This window comes from Ornithodoros turicata, chromosome 1 (genome assembly GCF_037126465.1).
Source record: "Ornithodoros turicata isolate Travis chromosome 1, ASM3712646v1, whole genome shotgun sequence".
In the NCBI taxonomy this organism is placed as follows: Eukaryota; Metazoa; Arthropoda; class Arachnida; order Ixodida; family Argasidae; genus Ornithodoros; species Ornithodoros turicata.
Genome location: NC_088201.1, coordinates 51,132,001 through 51,141,914, shown reverse-complemented (window position 1 = coordinate 51,141,914; position 9,914 = coordinate 51,132,001). Strand labels below are relative to the sequence as shown.

General features: G+C 52.5%; 1 protein-coding gene across 1 annotated transcript; it reads right to left on the bottom strand.

Moving 5' to 3' along the window:
* Window positions 1-4,648: 4,648 nt before the first annotated feature.
* On the bottom strand, window positions 4,649-6,088 carry LOC135391196 (uncharacterized). The gene has a single exon (XM_064621376.1). The coding sequence runs from the start codon at window positions 6,086-6,088 to the stop codon at window positions 4,649-4,651; it is 1,440 nt and encodes a 479-aa protein (XP_064477446.1).
* Window positions 6,089-9,914: the final 3,826 nt, after the last annotated feature.

Below are 9,914 nucleotides of genomic sequence, written 5' to 3'. Positions count from 1 at the left end.
GAAATATCCCCGTTTAAATAAAAACGTTAAGGAATCCACGGTTAAGAATATATCGTTAAAAATAATTCGTTTCAGAATCCCCCCGAATCTACCCTACAGTTGCAAGAGTCATGTTGTATGGCCCAAATCACGGTGAACTGCAAGCAAGGGGCTTAAACTAATCTCACAGGACCAAACTAGCCTAAACTATCCCAAAGTAACCTAACCTAAGCTAACATAACATGATATGATATAACACGGCGTAAATTGCAATCAGTCCGCCTCGGTGCTAGATGGTCAGGGGATTTTGAAACAGTTTATTTTTAATGGTGGATTATTAAACTGTGATCTCTAAGCGGGGATAGTAAGCGGTTTATTTTAGGAGATATATTTTAACCGTGTGTTTTTTAAGCGGATTATTATTGAATGGTTTATTCTTAAACGGTTATTCTTAATGGTGGATTTCGGGGACTCACCCCGTCCGCACGTTCCGCTAGGGGCGCTATTCACCGGCCCGCCAGATCTACATCATGATTGGACGATGGAAATTTGAATTTAGAACGCGCAGAAGCGGACGTACGACTACCGTAGCAGACGACAGCAACAGCTCCTATGAAAACGCGTAGAATGATGATGAGAATCAACTTCTGAAAGAAGCATCTCTTGTGGGATATCCACCGCTTGTACAAAAATATTAAGGTAAGCTGAAGTACAAAGTATTGCAGGAATTGAGGAAGACATAACCAGGCCGATGAGTAGCGCCACCGCTAGCTTCCAAATGCGGCGCCGGGAAGGGGTGCCTATGACATGGTCGTTATAATCTAGTAGGTCGTGGGTAGAACTCGCGGATGCTGAAGTATCCTGTTCGCGGAACCCCAGTTGTTGAGAAGCACTGCTATAATTGTTTCAGATCTTACGGGTGCTGCAAGACGTTTTAGAATATTTTTGCGGCATCAAAATTGTACTTTGATATAACGAAATACGCATACCTTTATGTGCTTCTGTGCTTGCTCTTGATGATTTCTGTTTCCGTAATAAAATTATTCAACGGAGCAGAAAGCACTCATCGGGATTTTAGATTCTATGGACGTACTATTACCACAACTACTATGGGTGGTTGTCCCCTGCACATCGATAATACAGCATAAGCAGTGTAAGCAAGCTGGTGTATATAAACTTAACAGTTGACGAAGCCTGAGCATATTTCGTAGAACCGCGCCAATTGTGGCATCTAATCGTGCTGCACAGTGACCGTTATAAGTACACCGCTCGTCGTTATGATGAACGTCACCTCAGTATACGGCCAGAACACAATTTGTAGATTTCAGCGTGCATCAACGAGGGCGCGGAGTCAGTAACGCAGTGCACGTATACAACCGGCGCACACATGACTGCAGTATCATTGTGTGTGGGGGGGTGGGGGGGGGGACCGAGCTTGCGTTATTTGTAGACCAGAATTGAACAAAAGGAACTTCCAATTTATTTCAACTTACTTTGACGAAGTTCCCTAAAAAGGAACTATTTCCTAAAGAAGTTACCGGAGCTCAAAAGCAACGTGTTAAGTTACAATTAAGTTATGGAAAAAAGTAGCTTAGTTACAGTGACGGGTTACCCTCAACCCTGTATTATGGACGCATTAAGTGGGCAATAATTGCAGACAGGGTCTTTAAAACACATTGTCGCCAGTATTCCGAAACATTGAAGCCAGTGTGACATTTCAGAAGATGATACACAGCTATTTATCAGAAATGCACTCTTTCGAAGTAGAAGTTCAAATTCGAAACTCGCGAGGGTCGCTATGTTGCATTGCCCATTATGACGTCATAGTAGGATGGGCGTGGGTAGACATCAACACAAGTGAATTTTGGCGTTCGCCCAGCCGCAGGCATATCCAACCTCTGACGCAGCCGGCTGGATATAATAGGCGCTTTGTCGTTCCTAGGGCGACTGGCGTTCAAAATCTCTCTGTCTGGTGACACCTGTAGTCAGTTGCATTATGTTACTTTATGTAAATGCCAGCGAGCTACCGAACGTCATTAGGTCCATAATCCATAGGATTGAGATACCTAACTCCGTTACTGGTCAGATTGAGCACCTTATATTCCACGACCAAGCAACCTGACACTCAACGAGTGGACGTTCAGCGGTGATGGCGATGTGATAAAGAAACAAATGGGGATGTGAGTTACGACGAAGTCGAACTGGCTACCCCAGTACGCTTACACACAGAAAGTACAAACTGATGATGACGTTCGGCGGTGCTTTGTTCCAGTTCTACGGTCACACAGAACGCAAGTTTTGTGAAACAAAGTTTTAGCGTAAACACGGCTTTCCGTTCCAACACGTCAGATCGGATTGCATCGGATTTTATTGGTGCCCCCACGGCCGTATAGGCGTACTCACGTGACTTCATCGCAGTGCCTACGGGGAGGGGGGATATATTTATTGGTTGAAAAAAAAAAGAAAAGAGACAGAGAGAAAGGTTCGCCATACTAAACGAGTCTACGGGTTTCCGAGTGGAACTGCCGAGAAAGTTGGAAACCCATTTTCTCGGTAATTACCAATCATCTTGACCCCAAAACTCAGAAGGTGGAAGAATTCTGTGCTATACGAACAAACCATGTTATTTGGAATGGAACCTGTATCAGTGAAATATCGACGGAACTCCCGGCATCCCTGTGATGAAGCCTACACCTCCATCTTTTCTTTTTGATTTCCAAACTAGGTCACCGGAAAATTGCGAACCGTCTATACTTTCCCAAAGAACGTTGAGAGGGAGATCAACTTACACCTGAAAGAACATGCAAGCAATGAATGTTGAAGGATATTTTGCTCTGACGAATGAATTGAGGATGGCTTGAGGAATGATGATGGAGTATGAGCTGGGTATCCATCACACTGCGGTGGCTTCACACTGAGGCTTGTTTGGCATTCAATATATGACTGAACAAGCGAAAAGAGACCATGCAAAATCTGTCAAAACGTTAACTCTTCAACGGATTTCTTAGGTAGCTTATGCCCGATTATTGCAACATGACGAAGAGACAGTGCCTGTGGCACTCACAAGGTGGCACCACGGATGCTAATATTTCACCCGAACGTCCTCTTACGGTCTTACCCAACCTCTTTGAAGACCCCCCCCGCGTTTTAAGTACGCTCTGCCTGTCTCATATTTAGGGTTCCAGGTTTTAAGAGTTTTTGCCATGTACGGAGAGTGGGTTTCGGAGTTTCGGAGTCGGTTTTTCATCGCTTATCTTTTACGGTTAATCATAGATCCAAAATTAATGCCCGAAATTCCGGAAAAAATCAACGCGTGTGAAACGACATGCTCACGAAAATAATGAGAAGCTGCCTCGCAAAAACGCTTACTTTTACGAGGGAGAACTGCAGACAACGGCATCTGCAGCCGTATATTCCTTTGCATAGGCGAAGGGCACCTATCGCTTGGATCCGAACTTACTGTCTGTGTTGCGGGGTAGTGAACAGCCACAGCGGCCATGAATGGCCTGTCGCATCATGATCCCATGTATATATGTGTGTCTGGCTGTCTGCATTGCAACAACCAGCTGGCCTTTCAAGAAGACAATGTGTGTGCCGTCTGTGTCCTCTTGTCCACTTTGAGGAGGAGGGCAATCACAGAGAAAATTAAAGGTAAGCCCTAGGACGATTTTCAAGCAGATGTGGCTAAAATGACCTCAAAACGTCCTCGTGTCGAGTGCAGTCACTAACTAGGGTAACCTACTCAGTGTGTCAAATGTCGAGGTGCCTCTGGGCAAAGATGGACGTGACACAGATTACGGCTTTAGGATTAGACGGATACCATTACACGGATGCTCCGCGCATTGTTAAGGGGAATACCAGCTGCACAGTGAATCTGGCTCAAGAGATCTGGACCAAGGGGCTGGCACCCCGCGATGTGAGGCAATACCGACACTAAAGGAAACGAACATCGTCAACCATAAATCAGGCTACTGTAGACGACGAGGTTTTACAAGATCGGAAGTATTCTACGAAAACGATGCGTTAAAGGTAGCTGTCAAATCAGATATCAGCAGTGTGATGTTAGTTCAAAGGAACCAGGCGATTAGCTCATGTTTTCGGAAACGTTATCATGAACACTTTCCCATCTACTAAAACTCGAGAATATGGAGTTTCAGTTCACCATCTCGGTCACTATATACACACGCTAACTTTTCGGCTCAGCGTTGTGCCGATTGCGGATATCCCGGCTCAGTCGGGTGTGATGCTCGTATACGATAAATGCCACCGCTAGATACCGCCGATAGATAGCCGCTTTCGTCTTCCGAAAGTTCGAAAATGATGGCGTCCGAGACGAGCAGATGCCAGAATGAACCTTACAAGTATGACGAGGGGAAAAATTCTTTCGAGGAACCAAGTCGATGGCCCGAAAGTCGACGGCCTGCACCTCCACCAAATGTTGAGAGAGAGAGAGAAGTACAGCCGGATTAGGCGTAGGCTAGAGGCCAAGAAGGAACGTTTAATTCTTCTTCTTCTTCCACCACTAGGAACAGTGGCCACCAGCCACACAGGGCGATTGGCCAGGGTTTCGTGCGGAGTAATCTCTAGAGGCTCATGAGACCCACGGTGACATGTTAGTAGAAGGAAGCCATTGCAGAGGGGAGGGAGGAAGCGGGAGGTACAAGGTGTTTCAGAAGCGGCCGCAGATGGTCAGAAAGGCGGCGGCTCTCGACGCTATTTCAAACCCCCATTTTTCGGTGTGGGAGGCTCCAAATGACAGGATGGCGTCCAGGGAGAGGGGAACCCCTTGTCTAGCCAGCGGCTGGGCAAGGTAGCTAAGGCGGGAGCGGTCGTAGAGGGGGCAGTGCAGGAGAAAGTGCTCCACAGTTTCCTCTTGACCGCAGTGGACGCACGCAGGGGAGCGGCTGACACCCGCGCGGTGCAGATAAAAGTTCAGTGGAAGGGCTAGACAGCGCAGTCGAGTCAGCAAGACTTCTACATGACGGGAGGCGCAGCGGTCAGCCTGCCAAGCGTGGGAAAGATGGGCGTACCGGGCTGGCAGTGAGCGGAGAGCGGTCAGCTCCAGCAGCCTTCTATACCTGGCCCGCGTGATAGAGGGCAGGGGCGGAAGGACGTCAATGATAGGGCCAGAGAGGGAAATTTTTGCAAGGTTGTCCGCCAACTCGTTGGGAGATAGGCCACAGTGACCAGGAATCCATGTCAGGACCACCTCCGTGATGTGGCTAGGACTCAGGGCCTGCAGGAGCTCGAGCCACTCGCTGGGGGGGCGGGCTAGGGCAGTGATGACCGACAGGGAGTCGGACAAAAGCAGGATCCTGGGAAATGTAAGGGGCACCATTCTGAGAGCCAGTATTATGGCGAGGAGTTCGCTCTCGAACACGGGAGTGTAGTCAGGGAGGCGGATGGGGCAATGGCAGTCGAGCTGAGGGAAGACGACGCCGGCACCCGCTAGCTGAGCCGAGACCGAGGCATCTGTCGCGACAACAACGTGAGATGGGAACTGGTTGATGTGCGCCGAGAGGAGGGCTTCAAGCCGGGGAGACGGAGCGTAGGCAACGCCGGGCTGGAACGCGTCGACAACTCGCAGGGCCATGGACGAGACCTGACAGATGGGCGCAGGAGGGGCAGTCAGAGAAGTATTCAGCGAGGCTAGAAGGGATTCGACAAAGACGAGCTGCGGGGTGTTGGATTTTCGCCACCTCCGGGCAATCCACTGGGCCCGATCCCTGAGAGACTGGTTCTGTCTGGTGGCTAATGGGCTCTGGCAGAGCGAGAGGAAGGTGTTCACAGTGAGTAGGCGGAACCGAGTCTTCAGAGGGGGAATGCGGGCTTCGGCATACAGCGCCTGGTTGGCCGTGTACTTGGGGAGGCCCATGCACAGGCGGAGGGCTCTTCTTTCTACGGCGAATAGCCTGCTCAGACGGTAGTCGGGGAGGTGCGAGAAGACGACACACCCAAACTCAAGAAGTGGCCGTACGTAGCACTTGTACAGGAAGAGCAGGGTGCTCCTGCGCATACCACAGCGGGCGCTGGCGCTGCGGAGGATTGTGCCAATTGCTTTCGAAGCCTTCTGGCTTATGACTTCCACATGATGGTCCCAGTGAAGCATGTGATCATACCAGACGCCTAGGTAGCGCAGCAGGTTGGTCTAGCGAATGGTCTGGCCGGCAACATCCAGAATGATGGTCACAGCTCCTCCAGACCAGTTGGTCTGGGGGAACACCAGGACTACAGATTTCTGGACGTTCAACGTGAGGTGGACGGAACGCATCCAGGACGACAGCGCGAGGAGATATTCTTGCAGTTTCTCACGTAGCGTATGCAGCGACAGAGAGCAGGAGAAGAAGGCAATATCGTCCGCATAGGTCAGAGTGAGGATGCCCGGGTCGAGAGGTGGCGAAACAGCAGTGGCGAAAGGACGGACCCCTGGGGGACGCCCCTCTGCTGCGGATGCGAAGAAGAGACAAAGCGTCCATCCGAGCAAAAGAATGCTCGTCCAGTAAGGAAGCTGCAAACCCATGAAACGATGTACGGGGGAATGTTGAGAGCTGCCATACAATGGAGGAGGACGTTGTGTTCCACGCTATCGTAGGCCTTCGCCACATCCAAGGTAACCAGGGCAGACATCTTCCCACACTCACGGGCAAGGCAAATCTGGCTTTCCAGGTTGGCGTGCGCCATCCAGATTGAGCAGCGGGGGCGAAAGCCGATCTGGCTATCATTAAGCGCTGAAGAGGCTTCCAAGAAGGAAGAGAGCCGGCGGTGCAGAATCCGCTCAATGGTCTTGCAGAGGACGCATGTCAGGGCAATCGGGCGAATGTTATCCATGGCCAAGCCCCTCGAGGTGGTCTTCTTGACTATAACCACCTTAGACACCTTCCAGTCATCCGTTATCCACGAGTGTTCGATGGAGACGTTCGCAATGTTCAGGAGCTCCTCTGGATGGGCAGCCCACAGGGACCTCACCATTCTGCCTGAGACACCGTCCGGGCCGGGAGCCGAGCTTGGGAGAGCGCGCACCACTGAGTCAACTTCCTCTGCAGAAACAGCAATGAAGCCGGACGACGACGTCACGGGAGGCTGCCGCGCGCAGGAAGTAGAGCGTTGGAAGCGGAGAGCCAGACCCCTGGCGATATCTTCCAGCTGGGCCCTCGCCGCGTCATCGCACATGACGAGAGAGTCAGGGGGGAACCCTGAGGAGAGAGACCTGCTGATATTGGAAACGTGCCTGTGTAGGGCTTTCCTGTTCTTCGGGCCGGAGAGGAATGTGTTTCGTTCAGTGAAAAAGGCCCGCTTTGCCGCAGAGATGGTACGCCTGGACACGGCTTTATGGAATTGGTAATTTTTCCAATTCACGTAGCATGTATTTGCGAGCACCTGTTTCCAAGCAGCCTTGCGGCGCCGGTAGGCCCTTGAGCAATCAGCATTCCACCATGGCGCACAGCCTGACGGCGATCGCTTGTCGATGCGGAATGTGGATAACGCTATCGAGCGGGTCAGCGAGGAGGCAGCACTTATAGCACGGTTGACGGGCGGGAGCTCAGAGCTGCCCTCCAGGAGGCGGGCCAGGTTCTTGTCTTGCAGGGAGTAATTACAGAGGGAGCGGGAGGCAGCAGCGAGTCTAGCCGGTATGACCACTTCAAAGAAGACGGGAAGGTGGTCACTGTTAGAGCCCGAGACCAGCGTGCGCCACGAAGATAGGCGGGCTGCAGGCGAATGCAACGTGAGATCGAGCACCGACCTTGCGGTGCCACGCAGAAACGTCGGGGATCCATCATTTGCAACATTGAGGTTATGACGACATATCCATTCCCACAGCTCTCTGCCGCTAGAGTCAGTCTTGGAACCCCACGAAACATGATGGGCGTTGAAATCACCGGCGACGATGTACCGCTGAGAGACATGAGAGAGTGCACCACTGAGCGCCGAGGGTGACTGGAAGCCAGTCGGACAGTACACATTGAAGACATCCAGGGGGCCGAAGCGTGGGAGAGTGACCCGCACCGCGAGGGCTTCGCAAAGAGGGAACAGGGTTTGCCACACAACGCGGGCAGAATGCACTAGGCGAAGGGAGATGAGCGTTAACAGACCTCCTCCCCGTCCCACGGGCCGGTCCAGGCGAAATACCTGGAAGCCCGGAAAAGAAAAGGACCGTCGGGGGGATAGCCACGTTTCTTGAAGGACAATGAGGTCAGGAGAGCAGTGGAGGAGAGAGCAGACAAGCGTGTGGAGGTCGGGTAGAGCTGAAGAAATCGCAAGACAGTTCCACTGCAAGACGCGCAGGCTACTCATCACCCAGTAAGGATTGAGCGACTGCGGCAGCAAGGACGTCGTCACCAGTATTCGGACGGCTACCCTTCTTTGACCGCTTGCCATGGGGCTTTTCGCAGGGGCTGCACCACATTAGCGCAGACGAGGCGTCACGCTTGGAGTTGGAGGAGGACGCATCCATGGCCTCGTGGGACGAGGCCGGACACACGCGGCCAGGCTGAGCGGAGGCCGATGAGCAGGAGGGAGAGCTGGGTTCACAGGGCTGATGAGAAGGATCAGCAGAGGGCACAGCGGCTACAGCCACTTGTTTGTTGCCGGAGATGGCGTTGACCGTCTCAGAAAGGGACGAAGAGAGGGACGCAACCATGGCGCAGAGTGAGTCAAGTTCCGCTCTAACCTTCGAGACTGCAGCCTCGACGGCGGCATCAATCATCTTCTGAAGCCTATCGCCAGGGAATGGGGACTGGACAGCTTGCTGGGTTCTGGCAGCGAAATCCGAACCGCGCCTCTTCAAGGCAGCAGCCGCTTCCGCCCGTGAACAGTGGCGAGCATCCATGACCTCTAACAAGGAAGACTCTTGCTCACGGCCAGGGCATGATTGGTTGTCGGCAGAGTGCTTCCCGCCGCAGAGGCAACATTTCGGGGAGACACTAGCAGGGCACGTGGGCTCGTCATGGCCGTCGCCGCAGTGGCGGCATCGGGGATCGGATCTGCAGTTTTTGGTGGTATGTCCGAATCGGAAGCATCGCTTGCACTGTAGCGGTCTTCGCTTGTAGGTGTCTACACAGAAGATGAGTGGCCAGGACTTGATTTCAGATGGGCAGGCGAGTCCCGCAAAGGACACAACTACGGACTGGGTTGGGATACGACGATCGTTGTCAAGCCTGCTGCAGCGGTACGCGTCGAGGGCACCAGCGTCAGAGAAGAGCTCGAGGACTTCAGTAGCGGGAAGAGAGACGTCGACGCCCCTCACCCCCCCCCCCCCCCTCTGACACAGGCGAGATGGTGCGGGATGAATGCCTCCACCGGCTGCCTGCCGAAGGTGGAAGTTGACAGGAGCGAGCGAATGACGTTGACGTTTGATGCCATCTCTTCCATATTGGCGAACTTCGGCGATGTCCCGGAACTCAGAAGTAATGGCTTCCAGGCCTTGAAGCAGAGATTTCGGGTTCTTGGACCGGATGACAGAGCCATCGGTAGGCTTGATTGCGACTGGGATGGTCGTGAGGCCGTTGGCCTGGAAGAGGCTCAGGGGGACTGAGCGAATGTCCACAGACGCCGACCAGTAAGGGTCGGGCCCGCTGCGAGCAGCGGTCGCCATCGCCGCGCGTCTCACCAACCGGCGAGGTAAGCGGCGTCGCAACCGAGGGAGAAGCAGAGGAGGCCAGACAGGCCTGAGCTTGCAGAGAGAGCAAGCAAGCTCCAACAACAAAAGGGATTGCCGCACCAGAGCAACAGAGGAACAGCCAGGCAAGCAGGCACTACCTCTTCTTGTACCTCAGAGCAACGCGCGCTTTCCTCGTCAGTTCATCTTCTTCCCCACAATATGTAGCCAAAACGACTTGTAAACAAATTGTTTGCTTCGTGCACAGATAAGTAAGCCGTATTGGACATTCGTACGCGAATCATGGGTGCAGGACACTTTCGATACTTTTCTATTGTAA

Bases quoted from the DNA above. Each gene is read 5' to 3' on its own strand.
- LOC135391196 (XM_064621376.1), bottom strand. From the start codon at position 6,088: ATGCTTCACTGGGACCATCATGTGGAAGTCATAAGCCAGAAGGCTTCG.